This window comes from Castor canadensis, chromosome 11 (assembly GCF_047511655.1).
Source record: "Castor canadensis chromosome 11, mCasCan1.hap1v2, whole genome shotgun sequence".
NCBI classification, from domain to species: Eukaryota; Metazoa; Chordata; class Mammalia; order Rodentia; family Castoridae; genus Castor; species Castor canadensis.
In genome coordinates this window covers 55,829,871-55,854,057 of record NC_133396.1, presented here as the reverse complement: position 1 = coordinate 55,854,057, position 24,187 = coordinate 55,829,871, and the positions used below count along the sequence as shown (strand labels likewise).

Below are 24,187 nucleotides of genomic sequence, written 5' to 3'. Positions count from 1 at the left end.
AAGGAATAAAAATGAATCAATAATATCAAATTTGTTGAACATACAGCAGGGACACACCATTTCCTATGATCAGGTTAAGCCTGGTTAGATTTTCCACTAACAGCTATAAGTATTGTAAGAGAAGATTGTAACAGGGTTTAAGAAAAACTCAAGATCAGAAAGTACTGCTATGAAACCAGTCCAGATCTGTTTCACCAATGATCTAAAACCATACTATAAAATAAAAGGAAAAGACTTCTCTAATACAAGAAAACAGATGAGAGAAAAGCTTCTAAAAAAACAGGGAAGGTGAAATAACTTTTTAAAAATCTCTTTGTGTTGGACTGTAGCAGCAGAAGGGTGAGGGAATCCTTTGAAAATCAAAGAGTTTTCACTCATTTGCAAGAGGAGAACATTAGGAAAAAACAGGGAAACCAGTTTATATTTTGCATCTGCTTCAACTGCTACAGGAAAAAAGGCATGTCTGTTAACCATTACAAATAGTAAACATTACGTATTTTGTTATTTGATGCAATCAAAGCACTTCATCTATGAAGTAATTACTGCAAAAAATTATACTAGTCTGAATCTAATCATGAGGGAATAATCAGACTAATTTAAATATTCTAAAACCATTTCCAAAAAAAAATCAACAAAAATCACAATGGTCCAGACAAGTTTAGATTAAAATAAAGAATTTCATAACTAGGGCTAGAGGCATAGCTCTAAGTGGTAGACCCCTTGCTTAGGCAAGTACAAAGCCCTAAGTACAAACCGTACTGCAACCAAAAAAAAAAAAGTAACAACGAAAGTCAACATGTAATCTTAACATAATTTGGGAAATTGAAGTATGAACTATGTGTTAGATAGTATTATGAAATTCATAACTTTTGTACATGTGCTGACGATATTGTAGTCATGTAGAAAAATGGCTATGTTGGAAGACATGCACTGAAGTGTTAAAAGTGCAATTCATGATATCTGCACCTTCCTTTACATGGTCAGAAAGCATGCACACATGCACATGCACACCCCTACCCCTTATGGGAAAGGGAGGCTGACAAATAGTAACAATTAGGTTATGGAAAAACTTACATGGAAACTCTACATGTTATATATTTTTTCATGTTCAACAATTTAATGAGTAATTTCAATTTCTGTAGACTAAAGACAAATTATAAGTCTTGAATAAAAGGATATTTCTGATATGCTTTGTGAAGAAACAAAAAAAATGACACAAACTTAAATGGACAAGAGTTCTTCATTTGGTCCAGTAAACATTAGAAGCAGAGAGTTTATTGTCAGCCTGCATGGTCCAAGAAAGGAAAGTCTGCTTTTGCTTTTTTCATTACAAGTCACCTGAATGTGAAGTATTTTGCTATATTTGGTCCATAACTGCAATGTTGTGTTGTTGTTCTCGGTTGAGACAATGTCTCACTATCTAGCTCAGGCTGCCCCGGCCTACAACTCACTTACACAGTTTAGGTTGATCTCTAATCTGTAATCTTCCAGTTTTAGCTTCCCAAGTGCTAGAATAGGCACAATTGCTTTTTTGTTGTTGTTGTTAATGGTATTGGGGTTTAAACTCGGGGCCTTGTACTTGCTACACAGGCACTCTACCACTTGAGCCACATTTTCAGCCCTTTTCTGCTTTTTTAGGTTATTTTTTTCAGACTGAGTCTCGTGGTTTTTGCCTAGGGCTAAACTCAGACGGTGATCCTTCTATGCCACATGTATTACTGGGATGAAAGTCATGTTGAGATGGCATTTCGCTAACTTTTTGCCTAGGCAGGACTCAAACTGATCCTCCAGGTCTCTGCCTTCTAAGTGTCAAGTTCCCTTTCCATCTCCCCACCATACTGTGATACAGCCAGAAGTTTCTCATCAAAAGCCAACTGGCAGGAGAAGGGCACTCAATCTTGGGCGTTCAGTTTCCACACTGAATAGCTAAATAAATCTCTTTTCCTCACAAGCACTTACCCTCAGGTTTTTTGTTATAGCAACAAAAAAACAGACTAATATAGTAAAACATTTAGTCATCCTTAGAACTGAAACAAGCCCTAAAAGTGCAGATTCACATCTAGTTAATTCCCTGGGTTCCTATTACTAAATGTGTAAATTATACCATCTCCTAAATGCAATGTTCTATGTCTAATTAATTTGATTTCTTGTCTTTGAATCTGTTGTACCATTTGTCCCTAATTATATGAGAAATGCTTGATTTCCTAAGTTATTCCAAGAATCTCCCTGGCTACTCAATATTCACAAAGCCCAGATTTTAAACACAGCTCTCTTTTTTATCGTAAAAGTACACACACACATGCACACACGCCCTCTCTTACACTTTCATTTGTCTAACAAAACTAAAAGCAGCACTGAAAAATGCAACAGTTCTAAAATAATGTCAGCATTGAAAATTTTCAGATGTAAAGTTTTCTAAACACAAAGGCATAGTATAAACAAGTGTTTGAACACGTACAAAGAACATGCAATACTGATTTTTACATTACCTATACATTCAGAGGTAAATCAGAACAGAATTGTGGATGTAAAATTTACTTTGAAATGTTATGGGAAATATGATTTATTGTTTTTTAGAAATACAGATATCAACAATAAAATAAAATAAAAATAAAAAACCAAAAATATAAATGAGGAAAAAATATCAATTCATAAAAAAATGAGAAAACCTATAACAGCTAGCCTGTGACTATTCTGACTTTTCTATTTCTTTTTAATAATATTTTGGAAACATATAAATCCTGGAGGAAACAAATGAAAAGAGAAGAATTTTATTCAATTCTAAACTAATCTTTAGTTTAAAAAAAAGTCTATAAAGACTGAAACAGACTAGCAAGAATGCCTCAATAAACCACAGCAAAACCTTATATATCACCATTTAAAGCAGTGTGTAGTCTTCAAATAACATGAACACACTGAAGTAAGACACTACCACCAAGGGAAGATGGTTTAAAATAGAAACACTAAACTTCAATTCAAATATAGATCAAAATGCAGACCATAGGAACACTATTTGCAAAACATACCAGAAAATGAGCATGAATACTCTGAAAGGATACTATACATTGTCTCCCCAAAGGAAAAGAAGCTTCAGGTTGCAAATATGTATGGCTTCTATTCTAGCCTTGCATTTGTCTGTGTGCTTCATCCAGTCTTAAAGTGGAACTGACAATATTCAAAACACAGCTTCAGGCTCCTTAAGACATTTTGCACTCTGCTAGGACCTCAACTCTTTCTATGTTTCTGTAACTGTAAACAGCAACCTTTAGTAGCTCAGGACACATCCTAAACATGTACTGACTATGAACAGACAAGAAAGCACAAGATGTGCTAGAAACACAAAGACGCTTTCTAAGAACTTACCTGTGGTTAAGTCAGTTGAATATAAAAAAAAAAAAAATGACAATTAGAAATGACCACAAATGTTAATAGCAAATAAGTGAGCTAAAGCATAGCAATATATATAGGAGCTCACTGAAATAACTTATCAAAGCTCACAAAAATGCTAGAACCTGGGTTTGGGCTTAAGGAGAGGAAAATACTGCAGCATGATAGCATGAATAATGGCTACCAAGCAAGAAAGCTTGGGCTTCATACTTACTGCCATGTATGGCCTACACCCAGCATCTCTTGTCTTGGCAATGGAGTCCACAAGCTGTCCACTGATCCCAAAGTCACAGAGTTTAATATTTCCACTTCTGTCCAGAAGAATATTGGAAGGTTTGATATCTGCAAGAGATAGATGTCTTTAGATATACAATTAATCACTGAAATGAACTATATTCTAAAGTAACTTAATCAAAAATATTGAAAAATGTGAGACCTTAATAGTGGCTAAGTTTTTAAATTCAGAAGTGAAATATCTTGATTTAGCACATGCAATCATTATTGATATTTGGAATACACAATGTTAGCGACTAGAAGTGTATAAATGTGACATAGGTAAACTCATTTCACCAGCAACATCTTAATAAGCCAAAAACAGATATGGAGGAGGATTTTTCTCCTAACTTCATCATGTTCATAAAACATATACAAAACTATCATTTTTCTCTATTGGAAAGGGAAAAAAGTTTTTCTGGAAAAGTAAATAGCGAAAAACAGGGCTGGCAGCATGGCTCAAGTGGCAGAGAGCTACTTAGCAAGCTCAAGGCCCTGAGTTCAAACCCCAGTACTGGCAAAAAACCAACCAAAAAAACAAAAAAAACCAAAAAAGCTTCACAATAAATTTATACATTTTAAAATGTTTATTTTCATCAAGAGACAATGTTTTCATTTACTTGGTCCAAATTCATTAGATAATAGTCAAAATAGGAATAACAAACCAAATCTATCAGAAAGCACACTAAACTAATTTATAATAAATTTCAAAACTATAGAAATAAACATAAGGTATACAAATTATGGCTCATTAAAGTGAAGCCTATCTAATGTAGGAAAGTATCACATATGTGAACGTTATCCAGTCTCAATAAATGCAGTCAATTATTTCTAAGAAATTCGTTTTGATCTTTAATGGCTTCATCAGTTTCTTACAACCAACTTTCTAAAACTCATCCCTGAGAAATCAGACTATTTTCCACCACTCCAGTGTATACTTTCCTTCAAAGTGAAGAAAGTCAAGTCCCTTCTTACTGACAATCAACTCACCACCTGTATGTGCCAATCAGCTATCTTTATCCCTATCACAATTCTATTTCATTGTCAGTATCATGGGCCAATGAATAAAAAGATTTGTAAATACGGGACTCAGAAAACATCTATATATAGAAAGTAACTCAAAAAACCAAAAAAACAAAGATCTCCTATCATAACTGACACAGCTGACTGCCTTTCCAAAATATCCATTCCTAATCACTTCATCTTTGCATGGAACCTGCATCTTGCTAGTATCTATTCTCCTACATATGATTCTGCTCCTCCAAAACTTGGCTCCTGACTGGTCTCAGCATTGTCAGAGTAGACTCATGCTCCTGATAGAAATTAGTTTCAGAAGATGAGACAATTCTAGTGAATAGGATATGAGAAAACAGTAAAGATATGTAGGGATATTTTCCTACTCCTAAGACAACCATATAGGAATTGAGAGCCTCTTATTCAGGAAGCTATGATATGATACTATCATATCATATGCTGTAGTTGTTACCAATCAAAGTTCTCACAAATATATAATGTTTTAGAGAAATTTCAATTTGCAACACTAATTAAAGGATCATTTTCAATTTACAAAACATTCTCTAACTGAAGATGAAACATTTGATAGGGACAGAAGGGGTCTGGGAGTATAACTCAGTGGCAGAGCAGTGCCCAGTATCCACAAGGCCCTGGGTTCAATCCCCAGCAATGCAAAAAACAAAACAAACAAAACCAAAACCAGAAAAAAAAGAAAAGAAAACCTTGAAGCTTGAATGACATTTGAATATTCACAAGAGTACCTTGATGTCTTCGTTGTATGCAGAAAAACATTATCAGGCAAAATGAGTATTTTTTTATTCATTTAACTTATTTCCTTTTATTAATTTATTTTTTAATATATATTAATTCTACAAAATAATGGGTTTCATTATGGGCACTAATTATTTTTTAATTAAGAGCAGTAGTTTATCACAAAGTCTAATTTCTAAGCCCAATATATCAGTAAGTTAGAATGAAATTTATAGAAATCCAAGAGAGGACATAACTAAAGTTTTAGAGTACGTAAGAGCATTTTCTGCTAAAAGTACAAATATTCCAGGAAAGTTTAGACAGTGACAAGGCAATTTTGTTTTTTTAATCAATTCAGGAGAAAAATGTTACTTTCTATTCTACAAAAAGCAACCCATACGCACCTCTGTGAATAATTTTCAAGTTTTCTTTTAAGTGGTTTAGTGCTTTCACAGTCTAGGGAGAAAAAGAAGAAATGGCCTAAAGAATTTGTTTCTTTTAAATAAAACAGCACAACAGTTTGTCATATGTAATAGCCCATGTAGCCCCTTGTGTAGTATTTCAATATTCTCTGTCATTTTTTGTTGACTGAAGATGCTAAATGATGATTTTAGATCTGAAAACTTAGTTGCCTTTACCTAATGCTCTCTGACATATAAAAAAGATATACTTTGTTCATAAGTCATTAAAAGGTTGTACTGTGTTTTTTGTACCACAAATCTTTTCAAGAATAAAACAGTACAAGAGAGTCCAACAGAATGGCTCCACTGTCAATAATGATGACCACTACTTTTCACAAATCCTCAGTTCCTCACAACCACTCGCCCTCACTGGGTGCTAAGCCTTCAAAGTAATTCTTGCGGAGCCAATATACCTGCTCAGCCAGTACAGCGACTCATCCACAATGTACCCTGCTGCCCTGTCACTGCTCATGATCAGAAGGTCACAGATTTCTTCAGAAAGGAGCGGCTAGAGACTTGGCTAACCATCTGCTATAAAAAAGTCAAGTCTCTGCTGTCATCAAGCTGCTGAGTATGAGGAATGTAGGACACACCAGCTTGTATTGCCTCAATAGCTATGCTTATGTGTTCACTGGTCTATTAATTAGCAAGAGACTTAACATAAAGTAATTTTAAATATTGTGCTTAACATATAAGGTGATCATCAAGTCTGGAAACATAGACAAATATAAATATACAAATTATTCATATGTATTGCATATTGCAATACATGATAAAAATAATTTTATCTTTGTTTTCCAGTTTCATGGTCATCCTGTTGTACAGTGGTTAAGAGTAAGTTCTGGGACCAGGCCGCATGGGCTTTAAGCATCTATCATAAACATCAAAACAAATTAATTATGTAACCTTTCCATACTTCAGGCTTATCACCTGCAAAAACGATTTACGCTATGTGCCATCGAGAGGTGCCGTGAAGATGAAGTATGATGAGACCTTGGCTGGACACGAATAAGCACTCACTAACGATTAACTATTGCCATTCGTCTACTACTGCCCAGGACTATTCCACTGCTGCACAGCACCCTACAGCCCATTGTTCTGAACAGCGGCAGCAAGGTCCAAGACAATGCTGCTTTGTACACTAGAGAGATGTCTAAACTGATTAGTGTAAGACTTCATACATTCATCTACATAATGATAAATTTCTCAGCTTTTTATGAAAGTATATGAAATGGAATGCATTATAAATTTAACTAGCTAATAAACATTTAAATTTAATCAATTTGGTAAAGTGATAAAATTTTGACATAAGACCTATCAATCTTAAATTATAATGACTGTATCTCAATCTAATTGTTAAAATCCAGTTAAACAAACACATCTCTTACAACTAAAACACAGTTCAGAAATCATCCACCTTTTTAACCAATCTAATGACCCTTTCATGATTAACCGGGACAAACTGGGAAATGTCAGGTGAGCTATGCTGGAGAGGGAGGATCATGCAAAAAAAAAAAACCAGATAGGAAATTACATGCAACATTAATTCCTGTATGATGTAGCTTACATATCAACTAACCCAGAACAAGTCATTAGCTGAGATTCTCAGATTCTAAGAATCTTATTGATTTTGATTTGTTAAAAATAAACTGTCTTTCCCTTTGGGAAAAACACTTGGAAACACTTGCCAATTAAAACATTCAGAGCAGAAAAGGATGTGATCATGAATTCACCTTCAGAATTAGAAACACATATTCAAAAGAGTACTCTGGTAAAAGTGAACTGACCAAACTGTCAATAATGCTGGTTCCTGAAATTGCTAGTCAAGATTTTAAACAGTTAAAAATGGATAATGTAAATCTTAAATCATAGTGAACATACAGCCTCAAATACATTTCTACAATTCTGATTAACTTGGGAGTAAATGTAGTCATATAACCTACTTTAGTATAGTTAAAGCAATGAAAGAAAATAGCTTTTTCTAGTTTTATTTACAGCTCAGTCTTTGAGATCTGAATGAAACAGCACTGTCAGTATTTGTCTACATGGTATTTTGAAAGTGTTCTTATGATCCCACAGCAGTGACTTTTGTATTGCATCCTAATATGCATGACTCTCCCAGAAGGCAGTGGCAATCTATAAAGGACATGCAGATGTGCATTCCAAACACGAGCAACTCCTCTATACAATTACATATATACAATGAACAGTTGGAAGATCAGGTACTTACTGCTAAAGTGATTTTGCCTAAAATTTCTTCTGGAATAACATCATCTAATACACTATATACATATTTGTAAAACTTATCAAACGAGGTAGACATGAGTTCCATACAGATCCAACAGTCACCCTGTAAGACAACAAATATCTGTTATTAATATTAATCACCTCTTTGTTTTTACTTAAATAGAATTAGGAAAGAAGTCAAATTCTTTTTTATACTGAATCTTGAACTAGTGATAATTTTTGGTTCCTAATAGAGGCCTGGGCAGAATATTCTACTCAGGTTTAGACACAAACTAAGAGGTTAAAGTCAACGTTAACCCACTGTGGTTGCACACACATTTAAACTCCAAGCTACTCAGCGGCAGAAATTGGGACAATTGTGGTTCAAGACCAACTCTGACAAGAAGATAGTGAAACGCTATCTCAAAAAACAAGCTGGGCGTGGTAAAGCACACCTGTAATTCCAGCTGCAGAGGAGGCATAGATAGAGGAGGATCACGGTCTGAGATAGGCCTGGAAAAGAAAATGAAAAGCAAAAATGGCTGGGAGTGTGACTCAAGTTCAAGCTCTGAATGCCAAAACCCAAAAATTTAAAAAATAGTAAGTAAAGCCAATTTTACCTACCCGTAACCATACAGACAGAGAAGACAGTCTTACACAGGAAATGTTTGTGTTTTTAAAAAAATTTCAAATACCATCACAATTGAACACAAAATTAAGAAATATGTGGAAAGCCATTCTTTCTCTTTAACAAAGAAAAGAGATGACAGAGAGCAAGCTAATAAAAGTCTCAAATTAGCAATAAATCAAGAAACTGGGATGAGTGGGGGGAATCATAAAGCAACCCTGCTCAAATGCCACCTTCTCAGGGAAGTCCACTCTAGATGACATAAAATACAAGTCACCTCACCCAGCATTCTCTACCCTGTGTACTCTGTGCATTCTACCATCTTCTAACAGAGCCTGTAATTATTTACTATGTTTCTCACATACCATCACTACTAGACTGTATCCTTTACCAGGCCAGGAGCACAGTGAGTATTTCTTAAATGAGTGAATACTGGCTAAAATTAAGCTGAATCATTCAAACACTGACTGCAACATTACAGATTGTTTAAGCCAATATGAAAGCAATTTTATAATAAGACAAGAAAAATGTAATCTGGTAATATTAAATGGAAAATCCCAAAAACAAACAAATTATAAGTTGTAAACTTCCTATTTATATACACATAGGCCACCTCAACAGACTGTTTTGATAAAGGTTCAGTGGTTTAACAAATGACAGGTACTAAAAAATAGTTACAAAGAAAAATAAATAGGTAAACAAAAGAGAAAGAAAGACAGGAAAGCAGGGGGGAATAGAGGTAAAATATTCACTGGGAACTGAGGATGAGAAACAGAGGTAAAGGTACTTGCACTACTCAAAAGAAAAACATGTTAGAAGATGATCAAATACTAAACTACTAACATAAGGTTCCTAAAGATAAAATGCAGATGAAATAAATAGTATACTTATATGCCCACAATAGCTAGTTAGAAAACAGAATATTTAAAGACACCACTCACAACAGAAATAAAGCCGAAAGGCACAGAGGAATATAACTAACAAAATAGGCAAAACACTTATGAAAACAACTGTAAAATGTGGCTAAAGGACACAACAAGAACCTGACCAAATGGAGAGACGGAGCATACTTACAAATATAAAGATTCAAGATCATAAAGATGTCAGATTCCCCCCCTAATACATCTAATAACTCAATAAAATTCTAATAAAAATTTTCGTGGACCTGAAGAGCTTGACACAAAAACTTATATAGGAAAGTAGAGCCAAGAGCAGCTGAGACAAACTTTAAGGGGACTGGCCTACTAATCAAAGATTTTTTTCCTAACGCTATTATAATTTAAAGATATATAAGGACCTGGGATATAACTCAATGTTAAGTGCTTGCCTAGAATGGGCAAGGCCTTGGAGGGATGACTATCCAGACTCAAAAGTCTATGTAAATTCAGAAATTTGATACCTGCTAGAGATAACAAATAGTGGGGAAAGAGTAGAGAATTCAATGAATGCTGCAGGACAACTGGTCTTCCATAGAGAAAAAAATATATAAATTAGATCTTTACTTCAAGACTTTCACAAGTATAAATACAAAATTTCCCAATGGATTTTTTGTAAAAGTAAAGGTTTAAAACTTTTGAATGAGATTTTCATATCTCCAGTATAGGAAAAAATTTCTTCCCAAAAAAAGACATGAAAAGAATAAACCACAAAAGATAAGGCCTGTCAAATTTAACTCTAGCAAAACAAATGCTTCTGTATAATAAAAGAACATCATAGCAAAAGTTCAAAGGAAGATAAAAACATTTATTTAGGTGTAAAGAAACAAACAACAACAAAAAGGCAAAGCTCACAGCTAAACCCTGGGGTGCCAACTGAGACCCTGAGGTAATCTTAACAATAGCAACCACAAATTACGCAAGCCACTAAGTCTCCATTACTGACACCTGGATATGATTCCTGTTACAGAAATTCTTGCACATTACTAGTGGAAATTTAAGTCAGTACAACCACAATTCATTCAAGTTGAAGACATTCTTATGATTTAAGCTACTAATTATATTTCCAGAACAGATGCTAAAGAATCTATAACCTAAATTGTCAAAGAGACATACAAAATGATCTCTTAAACATAACTGCAAAAAATTGAAATATTCTATATTAGGATTACTTTAAAAATCAAATGATATATTTAACCAGAATACTATCCACCAATTAAAATAATTTTAGTAAACCTAAATATTACAGATCTGCATTTACATGGACAAAGTTTGAAAACTGTTGAATAAAACATACTATGGAGGATGCATAGAGGATGATTTCATTTATGCAAATGTTGAAAATACATGAAGAAATACTATGTATCATTTAGGGAGAAATGAATATATGGAAAGCCTACTCAAACTGAAGGAAATATTAGATTCCAAGTAGAGTTTAAAACTAGAGAGTAAAAAGGGGAATGGGACAAAAGCTTTAACCATATCTATAATGTTTAAAGATAAAGAGTAAATACGACAAAATACTAATATTAATAGTGGGGTTTTAGTATACTATTATTTATTATTCCTCTGTAGTTTTCTGTATGCTTGATATATTTCATAGTTTTAAAAGAGCAAGGACCACCTTAAGAAACTAGAAAAACAAAAGCAAACAAAACAAAAATAAGAGAAAAGCCTCGAGAATACAAATCTTCCCACCCCCCCCACAAAAAAAAAAACCACAGAAAATTTGTATGGAAAATTAATGTAACTGAGATTTGGTTTATTGAGATCAATAAAGTTGATAAACCTCTAGCCAGACCAATCAGGAAGAAAAGCACAACTTACTAATATCAAGAATGAGCAAAAGGAAGGAGAGGGAGAGAAGAAGGTTTTATCGATAGTAAGATAATAATAAGGGAAAATTATAAATAACTTTATTCCAATAAATCTGATAATGTGTAAGAAAGGAACAGATTTCTTCAAAGAAACTACCAAAGATCACTCAAGAAGAAATAGGTAACTTTAACAGAGGTCTATCATTGAAATAAATTGAATTTGCAGTTAAAAATAAAGGAAAGAATACCAATGTATACAAATTCATCCAGAAAATTAAACAAGAGAGAATATTTTGCAAATCATTCTATAAAGTTAGCATTACACTGATACAAAACTTAGTAAAAGCTCTTCTGACTTATAAGAATTATAAGAAAACTTCTTATAATTCAACTGCGGACCAATATTTCTTATAGATACAAAAAGTCTAAATAAAAATTTAGCTAGTTGGTTAAAATTTTAGCAATTTAGCAAACTGAAAATAACAGTACTCAAATAAAGATAAATATCATAACCAAGTGGATCTCTCCCTGAAATGCATGGTTGGTTTAACACTTCAAACAAACATCTCAAGGATGTGGAAAATAAAGTCCATTCCTGATTTGTTAAAAACAAACAAACAAAAGATCTCAGCAAACTAAACATAGAACTTCCCAATTCTTAACAGAGACATCTACAAAAAACCCATAGCTAATATCATATTTAGTGGTAAAAAGCCTGAATGCTTTTTGCCTAATGAAAATCAGACAAAAAAAAAAAAAAAAGACAACGACATCCACTTTCACCATTTCTATTTAATAGTGTACTAGAAATTCTAACCATTGCAATAAGATAAGACAAAAATAAATTAATAAATGGCATGCAGTTGGATCTCACAAGCTTGTTCAGAGATTCTAGCAGGGAAGCACAGCTACTCCTATACTCTTGACCAAAGAACTGTATCAGGGAACTGTATCAGGGAAGGTCATCCTCTTTGACAGAGAGTGCAGGTTTGGGAGGCATGCACATGGAGTGGCAATGGAGGAAGAAGACACCCACCTAGCCAGTCAGATCAGCTGAATTAACTCTGGTTATGAATGGGATGACAGATGTTGCAGCCAGATCGCCCTCATATCCAGTGACACCCACTTAGAGTGCTATTGGATATATTCACAGGCAATGTTGTTCTATGTAAGAAATATGATGGAATCTACGAACAGCTGCTAGAAACTAAGTTTAACGAAGTTAAAGCACACAATCTCACCTTATAATATCTGAATTTGTTTACATTAACCACAAGAGGAAACTAAATTAAACATTGATAATATAAAAAATATTAAATACTTAAGGGTAAATCTTGCAAAAAATGTGAAAGATCTGCACAATCAAAACTACAAAATACTGATGAGAAAAATAAAAGAAGACATGGAGTAAAAATACCATGCTAATTGGTCATAAGCCTTAATATTGTTAAAATACCAATTCTCTTACTAGCTGAACAGACTGACGTAATTTCAATTTAAAACATAATCCCAGTTGGTTGTTGTTTGTTTTGAAGTGGTATGGAGCAATCCTGCCTCTGCCTCCCAAGTGCCGGGACTTTATGCTAATATCACTGTACCCAGCTCAGCTGTTTAGCTGGTACCCACACAGGTTGTTTCCACCTGCTAGGTGATTGTAAAATCCACATGGAAACTGGAAGAACCTGAAAGAGCCTATGCAACTTTTAAAAGAACAAAGTTTAAAGACTAACACTCCCAAACCTAAAGATTTTCTAGTAGTCCAAGACAGTGTGGGATCAGTGCAAAGACAGACAAAGAGATCAACATAACAACTTGACAGCCAGAAACAGACCCACATTTGTACCAACAACTGATTTCCTATAAAAATGTAACAGTTACCCTTTACATATGAGTGCGTGTGCAATATATGTATCAATGCATAACCCTCACCATATGTAAAAACTTATGCCAAATCAATGATAAATAAAAATGTGATGCCTGCAATTATAAAGCTACTAGAAAATGTAAGTGACCTTGGTTGGTCATAGATTTCTTTGATATAGTATCAAAAATGTAATGCATAAAAGAAATAACTGGAAATCTGGCCTCTATTAATAATAAAGATTTTTTTCTTCAAAAAGTATCGTTAAGAATACAAAAAGTTAATCTAAAGAGGATCAAAGTATGCTACATATATACACATAAAGACAGCATAATGAAACCCACCAAACACTGTTTGAAAAAGGGGAGGTAGGAGAGGAGAACATAAATATAATGGAGGAGGTACACATGCATTTAATTGCCACAATGAAATCCCCTTGTATTATTAATGTATGATAATTCAAAAAGAAAAATAAAGATCTTTAAAAATTTAGTATACAAATAGAAAATATGTGAAAATCATATTTGATAAAAAACTTACATTTAGAACACACTTTAAAAACTCATGATACTGAATTTTAAAATCTAGTTTTTAAAAAATGGGCAATAAATTTGAATAGAAACTTTATCAAAGAAGACATACAGTTGACAGGTAAGCACATGAAAAGATGCAGAACAGTGTTGGTCGTAAGGGAACTATTATAACCACATGAGATCACACATGAGATGTGTAGTGAATGGCTGAAAATTTTATGACATCAATGCTGAAAAGGAAGAAATCAAACTTTCTCATACTACTGGTATAAGTATAAAATAGTACAACTGTCTTGGAAAACAGATTGCCTGGTTTTTAAAAAGTTAAACACATAAACCTACTAAGTGATTTAGTAAGTCAGCTGCTGGTTATTACCCCAGGGAAGCAAAAGCACACGGGCAAACAAAGACTTGAACCTAAATGCCTGTAGCAACTTCGTAATGGACAAACAATTGCCCCAAATGGAAATGACAGTCACAGGTGAGTGAGTAAATTGTGGCATATCCATAAATGGAATATTACAGATAGTACTCAACAATAATTTGATATGTGATACAACATGGTCCTACTTCACTTCATGATTTTAGAGACAGTTGGATGACTGGAAATGAGTGTGTGAACTAACAGATGGAGGCAGATTTGGGACACAGAATATTCAGAGGCCCAAAGAAGAAACACACTCATGAAACCAACAAATCAAAGTATTAGTTTCTACATAAAACTCTGGGTAACAGAATTAGAAAAAATAATTTGTATTGCAAATATTAGTTTCCACAGCTGATGTGTATAACTGAGGATTGTGGGTGGAGAAAAAATGTTTACATTGAATGCAGATATTATTTGATAACAAAAATGAGTAAAAGTTTAGACAGGGAGGCAAAGGCCAAAAGAAACAGACTCTAAACCTATTTTAAACTGCAAGCATTTAGATTTGTCAGCTTCTTAACAGAAAATATTTGTAGATTAAAAAAATTATGGGATTCAGAAGTAACAGCCTTAAATACATACAAATGTATTTGCATATGTATATATGATAGTCATCCATTAATCAAAGAACAATGAATGGTGGGAGTCAACATATACATTAACATGGCTCAATACTACAATACTGAGGCATCAGCTTATTACTAATGTGTGGCATTTGGGTGGAGATTAGAATCTAATGCTGTTATCCTCTTACTTGTCCCAATAAGACATTCACTTATCAGCTAAAACCCCAATAGTTTATTCCTACCTCTCTGAAGAGTGCACCATAAAACTGAACAATGTATGGACAATCACTACTCCGCATTACTACATCCAAATCCATAAGAAGCTGTTTTTGTTCTTTTTCATCCACTGTTGACCGTATTCTCTGGAAAAGAATGACAACAAATGTCATAAAAACATCAAACAGTTTTAGAAATCTTAGTAAAACCTCTACTGTAGAACTGAAAATTACCTAATTTCACAAATACTAACAAGACACAAAAACAATCATCTTTCCTTTATACTTTACAGAAAGTTTTTATTGCAGGAAAAAAATTAACAAAATAGCACTCAGGAATTCTTTAAACAGCACAGGACTTTGGACAAGCATTCACTGATAATGTTGGAAGTTATGCAACACAATTCTTGAGCAATGAAAATTAACATCCACATGCAACTATAAAGAAAATCGTAATGAGTTACAATGGTTTCATATGAATAATTATAGGTAACATCATACATGTTTTTAATCACCATTTCAGAATTTTAAGAGAGCTAGCATTCAATGTAAGAACAGTCCTCTTTACTCCCTAGCGTTCCTCACACCACAGCATCCTCATTCACTAGAGAAAGGCAATAGTCCAGAACAAGAAAAGTGAATACTAGTGTGAGGCAGTGCACACACAAAATCCAGCTCTCTTAAATCCTAGACTGGGACTCTCTTCCTTCACCCCACTTTCTGTACATTACAAACCAGAAGTTCTACCTGATTTTCTACTCATGAGTCAGCATATGGTTCTGCATGAAACTGTGGGAGAAAACCTAAACAAAGAAATAGAGGGCTCTTTTTTGTCTATCCCTAAGTTGATGAGGCACTCCTTTGTACACTGCAGATCTGGGACATATCCCCAACCCAACTGTACAACTTCTCTGCACAATTCTCAGAGACTGCCAGAAAAACATTAGTACCTCTACCGCCTGCCTCCCATCCAGGGACGGTATAAAATGTGTAGGTGTGCAAAAAAAACAGTCCCCATTGCACTTGAGAAAGAACAGACTCAAGTTCAGAATATATATAACATTAATAATGGAACTATAGCTTAATATTAAAGCATGCACACAAGTTTTATATTCATTAAAACTTCACAATGTCACACCGCGTCACTATATACAACACATAGCACATACTTACAAGGCAAGTTAGTATCAAAAAATACACAAGGTAGCATTTTGTCTTCCAAACACTTCAAGGTATCTGTTCTCAATGTTCTTGAAAGGGATGAAGGCAGTCAATTAAATTCTTGAGCCCACTTTACAGAAGAGAAACCAGACGCATAGAGAGATACAAAAGATGTATTCCATGTGATATGAAAATAAGTAGTTGTTTAAAAGTAGGGAAGCAGGTTCTCTCGGTTTCATTTTTAGTCCCTACATGAGAATTCCATATGCTCCAAATAGAAAAAAAAAAGTAACTTTGCTACTTAAATTTTATACCTTGCTATCTACAGTTATTTCCTATCAAAATGTGTTAACAGGCATATATCTTGTATACATCAATTTTAAAAAAAAATTTTTACATTGACTATCACTGCCAAATAAGGACAGAAATAAGAACGAAAAGCAGAATAAAAAAGACAACAAAGTTAAATATTTCCTTTCTCTGTCATTTCTATACTTTCATATGTTTGGAATTAATACTTTTGAATCTAAATGTTCAAAAAGAATATTTTTAAAAAGTCAAAGAAGCCCAAAAATGTTTGTTCAAAACATGACAATAAGTTTTTAAATTATTTCAATTACACTTATTTATGCTTTTAAAATGTAACTTTGAAAGTGAAGCTGTGAAAATATTCAAGGTGATTATTTTTAAAAGGGTCTTAGTAGTCACATACATCTAAATTTAAACAAAGAGTTGATAACTAGAGACAAGCACAGAAGAAAATTCAAGTTACACTCTGGTTAGAAAAGATTTCTACCTACTAGTAAAGAATTCTCACTATTGCAGGATAAAAAAAAACTACTTTTTTTCTACCTTATTTGCATAGATATACTGGCAAATGTATATACACTAATACACATGCTTACCAGACAACATTTAAAAAGATGTTGTCTTTGCTAATTTTATTGTTGTTCTTGCTGTTTCCCAAAACTGGTCATGTGGCTTTCTAAATTTACATTTGTACATATGCTAATACAACTCTAAGAAAGTATACTATAGTCAAAAGTTACCAATATTTGACTTTTGGAAGTTGATTTTAGAAACCCTGCTGTGGCTGCAGAAAGAACACATGCTCCTACATAAACTAGAGGCCTGACATCTCTGAACCTAACTGATAGCTAATATTTAGACAATCCCTGACAGAACTGTTATTAAGCAGAATGTAGAGATTATTCCTGGAATAATTCTAACCTTGCATCACATGCAAGAAAACCTATTCGTCTGTAACATTCTTCAGTGCCACTTCTAGCACACATGGAACATGGAGCAGCTGGATTAGCCTACTGGTCTAACATGAAATTGAAGGTGCTCCTGGATGCTTTTCAACAAATTAACGCTTTCATGCCCTCCAAACGTTCTGTCCAAGTGACTGGCTGCGGATAAGAAAGCAGCTACCTGTTAGTATGTGTATCTGATTTACTTGGGATTGAACAAGTACAGCTAAATAATTACACCGAAGTTTTAGGGCTGGGTTGTAACACTTATCTTATATGAGCACTTAATAAAATAAACAAATTCCAAAGTCCTAAAGGATCCCAAACCAGGGATTAAGTACAAACACACACCTACAATAACAATAATTATTTTAATTGAGTAACTCAACAAGTGAGGTCATCAGGATCTTTAATATTAAGGAAACATAACTATGTAAGAGTAAATATATCAATAAGAACAAACTTCCCTTCCCTTTTAAATCTGCCCTTAATTAGGAGCATAGGAAAACAGAAGTGCAGAACTAAGCCAATGATGTTACCTGAAGCTCTTTTGCAATCACAATGCTAGGAAATCCTATCTGTTGGTAAATGCTTTCAATTCCAGGAAATTTTCATTGACTTATATCATAAATTTAAGTCACATAAGGCTGACGTTTATGTGAGTGTAGCAAACTTTTCTCTTTCTCTTCTTTTACAGCAATGGGAAATGTCCACAGGAGACCACAAAATATTTTTTAAGGTTATCTCAAGAATATCAAGTGTTAAAGAATGTTTCGTTTTCACCCAAGTATTACAATTCATCAAAATTGTTATTTTTCTTCATTATGAGATTGAGTTCTTACAGCTGTCATTTTTATTAAACTAACTTAAGTTATTTCATGCCTTTGGAACAAGCTAAACTTTTTCTTTCCTTTTTTTACCTCTTTTGGAGGTACTGGAGTCTGAACTCAGGCCACCTGCTTGCTGGGTAGGCCTCTACCACTTGAGCCACACCACCAGCCCTTAAACTGTCTTTTTGAAAAACAATTCACATCTCTTTTCCAATGCTGAAAAATATTTTTGGATTATTTCCACTTTTACTTTACTTAAACATAATATAGAGAAAATATGTAAAATCAAAAGAAGAATTACTACCCTACATATGCAAGTTGTTTTCCAATGAAGAAACCTACACACTTAAAGCTAAGAAAAAAATTTTTAATTGTTAAAATTTGTATTCAAGGTTCTTATATGCTAATAAAACTTTAAAAGTAGGCAAATACCAATAAAAACAACATGAAGGTACCGATTAGAAATGACAAATTGATTCCAACTAAAGTCACTGGGGAAAAGAATAAATTTCCAATTCTCTGGTTTTAGGACTAGTATATTATATACATGGTTCTTACTGAATTAAAACAAATAAATACAGAGTTTCATTTTTTTCTAAAACTACCAATCCAATTCACACCACTGACTGGAGTAGCTGTAAATTCAGTTTTTGAGAGTTCCGTATGGACTAGGATGCAGTTATCAAACATTAATAAGTCCCATGGGACAAGTTAAAATTTTTTAGTTAGAAATTATCCTCTTGTCCTCTCCTACCACATTATAAAACAGGACTGTTTACTTTGAGAACAGTCCCAATCATAGAGAAACGGCCCAAATCCCAAGAAGTTGTTGAAAGGTTACTCTCCTCCTTTCTGCAGAATAAGGTATCTAGAAGTTGCTGGTAAATTTAAATGTTGAAGCCTTATATTTGACTTTTTGTGGAATGTCTCTGGTTCTAACATCTTGAATATAAAGCATAAAAAGTCCTTTTTAAACTGATACTGAACAACTCTACAAATGTGGTATTGTTCTAGATGTGCTCTAATTTTACAATGAGATGTCCAGGGCATCTTCAAAATAATACAGTTCTCTAGCCTTATGTCTAAACCCTGCCAACCCCACTTCCCACACACAATTTGCTGATACTCATCAGAGATCAATGGCTAGTGACAAAACTAATAGTAAGTATGAGGGGCTTTGATGTAGATTAAGACACATTGTTACTATGGCAAGAGATTGGAGAAACTTGGTAAAACTAAATTCACAAGACCAGAGGGTAGGAAACAGAGTGACGCAAACAGGATAATGGAAATAGGCATTGAATACTCTTAAGGAAAATTAATATGTGACTTAATCTAGCCACAATGGTGATTCTCCTCTCTTACTTTTCTAAATTTATTTTCAGTGATAAGGAGAGAGAGGGAGAGAAAGTACAGGGAAACAGTACAATGATGACTCAATGACCACTGGGGGTGAGGTTAGGAAGACTCAAATGCGGCAAAAAGAAAAGGAAGGCAGGCTGATAGTACAATGGTCAAGGATGGAATCATAGAGGAAGAAAATAAGAAAGGCTCACAGGCTGGTCCTAAGCAGCATTTGCCTAGGTGCTACAAAATCACCTAGCTGATTCTCATAGTGGTCCTTGTCCCCCTTCTCCCACCACTCTGATTCAGAGTTAACCCTTTTATCTCCAAGTCAGTGTTCTCAAAAATATCTCAGTTTCTAGAGCACCAAAGACTGCTTGAAGTTATTATTCTGTGACTCCCTATGTCCTGATGTAAAAAGTACTTACTCTCAGAGTTTTTCTTCCTATCAAGTCAAATCATGAGAAAAGGCTAGGCAGATAACAAGCTCTATCTCTTGAACAATGTGTGTGTGTATGGAGGCACTCTGAGTTACCTGATCCCATTCCTGCTTGGAAAAAGGGAAATCAGTCAAAAGATTCAGAGTTAAAAAAACTGGTGGGCTAGTGGAGTGGTTCAAACTCCAGTGCTGCAAAAAAAAAGAAAGAAAACTGATGATATGTCATATATATTCTTGATTTAAAAAAGTAATTTCACAGTGTATATGACAGATATCAGTTCCTAGAATGTGAACATTCCAAGCAAAAAGGATATGAGTCATTAGCAAATATACCAGGAACTGACTTGAGTAAGCAATGGGTGTAGTACACAGACTTGACTTGAAAATAGCAACATAAATTCACAAAATGGCTAACAATTCTAACTGATACTATTTTTGTTTTGTTTTGAAATGGAGACTACAATGGTAGGAATAAGACTTGGGGAACAGAAGAAATGGGAAAACTAACATGGAAGGGCCCCCAGTCCTGGTAGATAGTCTCTAAATCCTCACATGACCAATTCTTGCCAGTTCTCTGTTTGGCTGAGCTGAGGGTAGAGAGGACACTACAGTGAAATATATGAGTAAGATAAGACACTAATATTCCCAATTAACAGGTCCATCCTTCACTGCTTAGGAAAGTAGGAATAAGGCAAGAGTATTCTAAAGTGAAAGATAAGTGATTTCCCCAATCAGAAATTAGGGCATGAACACAATGAAACTCCACAGGTGATAGATTTAATAACTACAGGGGAAATCAGTAGAGGGCTTTAAATATTATTCTAGGCAAGTTACTAGAAATTTGTCCACTGTCAAGATGAAGTGTCATTTTCAATTTATCACTGACCAAAATCAGAACCCCAGAGGTATTTCCTCATAGTTGGCTAAAGCTCCTATTTCAGTTCACATGAATGATTCCTCTACATAAGCACCTATTACCTAAGGCTATCTAAGTGTCTGTATCCTACATTTCAAGCAATTGCCAAATGTCTTGTCAAATTAGTATGACGGCAAGAAAAACCACTCCCATGACAAAAACCACAAGCAGGGAGGAGAAGGGGAGGAGACAGGGAGGGGAGAGAGAAGGAAAAGAAAGGAAAAAGAAAGTATGTTCACTCCCTGTGATCTATTAATGCTGCTATGCAATAGATACACACTGAGCATCACTTGCTAAAGACCCCTTCTAAGGTTAGTGTCTGTAGAGAAAATTCAAAAGTGATAAACTCAGATCTCACCACTATTCTGATCCTTATGAGCAAATATGCTGTTCTTTCAGCCAAAATGATCAGAATTCAGTTCTAACAGAAAGTTCAAAAAAACCCAGAAGGCACTAAAGCATGTCAATATGCCATCACCTTCCTCTGGGCCACAGGAAGTTAGGAATTCTTATTTTCATGATTTACAAAGTAAAAATTCTATACCTCACAGATGCAGCAAGACTCATATTCCCTCAGCACAAGTTCATCCTCAGTCTTCTGCATAGATCATGCATGAAAATGCCCATGACATCTCACAATACTATCACTAATAAGGTCAAAACATATGGTAACATTAACCAAAACAAATAGTTAAAAAAAAAAAAAAGTAAGGTATATGGAATGCTGATCACAGATGCAAAATTTGCTTCCATATAAAAAAGTAAAAAATGGTGTCTGTTAAGTCAATTGTTTTAAATTATGAAGGTATATGCTTTTACTAAGAACAGAAGAAAGGATCCTAATCCTTACCCACAAAAATCATCTATCATCTAAGTTTCTGAAATCAATTTCATGAACTCCCAGATGTTATCTTTACCAGATTAATTACTTAGTAGAACTACTTCCAATTCTTCTCACTGAGGATACTTAGGCCCAATTAATTCTGTTTACATATCTTCTACTATGCACCATCAGAGAACATGGGAGATCAGTTCCAAAAGCATATGTTATATTACATCATGGGAAGAGCTATGTTAATGGAACAAGCTTGATATGCCTTGATAGGATATTATCTTCTTCTTGTTCACTAAATATATTATGCATATTTTAAGAGAACAAATGCCAATCAGCACTGAAATTTATAAGGGCCTAAATACCACTTTAGTACCAATAACAATAAAGTAAGACAGCAGTACAAATCTAATATATAAACAATTTCAGAGACATGGCCATAAGACAACAAACAATGCTATAAAAATGTGCAATATATCAAATATTAGTTCAAATGTCTCCCATGCAGAATGAGGTATGAATAAGCCTAGTTTTTCCTCTCAATAACTATATATGCTGGCATTTAGTCCAAAATCACAATTAAGTTAGGTCAATCGAGCAATGGTAGGTTTCAGAACTAGATATCAAATATGCCCAGAAACATACAATGGATGGTTAATATTTACCTACAGCAACCATGTCCAAACTGTCTTACTTGGATCTCTGGTGTTTCCTCTGAGCCTATGCCCTGAGAGCTTCCAATATAGGTAGGTAGTGTCACCACTTCCTACACTGTTTTTTTGTTTTGTTATGTTCTTTTATTGTAGTTTTGTTTTTCAGTTGAAGACTGAACCAAGGACCTCAAGCAAGCTAGGCATGTACTCTACCACTGAGTTATACCCTCAGCGCCTCATACCCTCTACATCCACCAGAATAGTACTGATTCATTTTATTTATAGTTTTCCACAAACAATTCTACTACTATAAAGAATCCACAGTCTGAAAACCACTGACTTGAAGCAACAGCAAAGGAAACACACATGTAGCTCAAAACCAAGACTAAATGAAAGGCACATGCCTGGCATCTACCAACTCTTGGAAGTACTCCACTTACACTTTCCATATGAACACCATGCCTGTAAGCAACACTAAGAAGCATATTAATATATTAAATAATATGTATGTATAATATATATTATATAATATGTATATATATGTTTATATAAAACAGATTTCTTAATTAAGCTGTATGATCTGATTTATCAAATAAGAGTATAAAATAATGGAATTCATTCTATTCAAAACAACATAGCTGTGACTTGTGTATCTCACAGAGATTTGCATAATCGAATATCATCACTATGGTCTTTCTTAATCGCATAACAAAGCACTCTATACCACCAAAAAAGGAGCTTTTCCAATTTAAAGTCACCCTTGTCAAATATCATCCTAGGACTTTCAGAACAATATGCAAGACCAATATTTAAAGACTAAAATGAACCTCCTCCAATTATTATTGGTCATCATAGTTCCCATCAATATCATTCAGTAATGGATGCATGGTCCCTAGAGTGAAAGAAAAACAAGCAAAGCCATAGTTTTCTGATTCCTGACTTCCCGTTCTTGCCATATCATCTGCACCAAGGGAGGCCTACCTAATCAACAGAGGACAAGGAAGGACTGAGTTGTGGGGTGGCTGATACTGTCAAAAGGATGTAGTCCTTCCTACCAACCATTGCAGTTAAACTAGGTCTGAATTCCAGATCAAGAACAATAAAATCCAAATACCAAAGATCAAGTAACCAGGCCTGGACCAATGAAATGGAAGAGGTGACAAAGAGAGCTGAGGGTAGAAGGAACAAGATAGGCTAAGCAGATCACCAACAGAGAGAAAACATCTGAAGCCCTCACATACAAGATCACATGCTAACTCAGTCTTGCGTATGCATCTAACCTCACACAACCAAACTGTTTTTCTGATTAACCCAGGTAACTTCTCAAGCAGAGGACTGAAAAGTCATCACAGTAATCAACAGTCACAACATTAACATAACATATTTCCATCCTTACCTACTTACCCAACACCAGTTTCATTCTCCAATGAGATGGCAGTTTTATTCCAGCACTAACCCTTCAGACAACAATCCAGACTCATTTGCCTGGCATTTTTAGTAACAGAACTTCATTCCCTCACATTCCCTCTCACTTGCATTCTTACTTTCCCTTTCCTGGTTTTTCTTTCATAGACTGCAAACATGAAAAGTGCATACATAGCTTTAATAAGTTCATGTGCACAAGTCTTCCTGACAACAACAGTAAAGCTCGTATTCTAGGCATACA

The 24,187-nt window shown here is 34.3% G+C and overlaps 1 protein-coding gene across 4 annotated transcripts in view; it reads right to left on the bottom strand.

Annotated features, from left to right (window-relative positions):
* The window catches only part of Map2k4 (mitogen-activated protein kinase kinase 4), a 149,673-nt gene that overhangs the window by 29,825 nt on the left and 95,661 nt on the right, over window positions 1-24,187 (bottom strand). For all 4 annotated transcript variants that reach the window (XM_074046851.1, XM_074046849.1, XM_020174000.2 and 1 more), the window contains 4 exons: window positions 15,121-15,240; window positions 8,116-8,235; window positions 5,829-5,880; window positions 3,602-3,729 (listed from right to left, as the gene is read on the bottom strand). In XM_074046851.1, coding sequence (XP_073902952.1) covers window positions 3,602-3,729; window positions 5,829-5,880; window positions 8,116-8,235; window positions 15,121-15,195 — 375 coding nt within the window. In that variant the 5' untranslated portion in view covers window positions 15,196-15,240. The remainder of the gene's footprint in view (window positions 1-3,601; window positions 3,730-5,828; window positions 5,881-8,115; window positions 8,236-15,120; window positions 15,241-24,187) is intronic.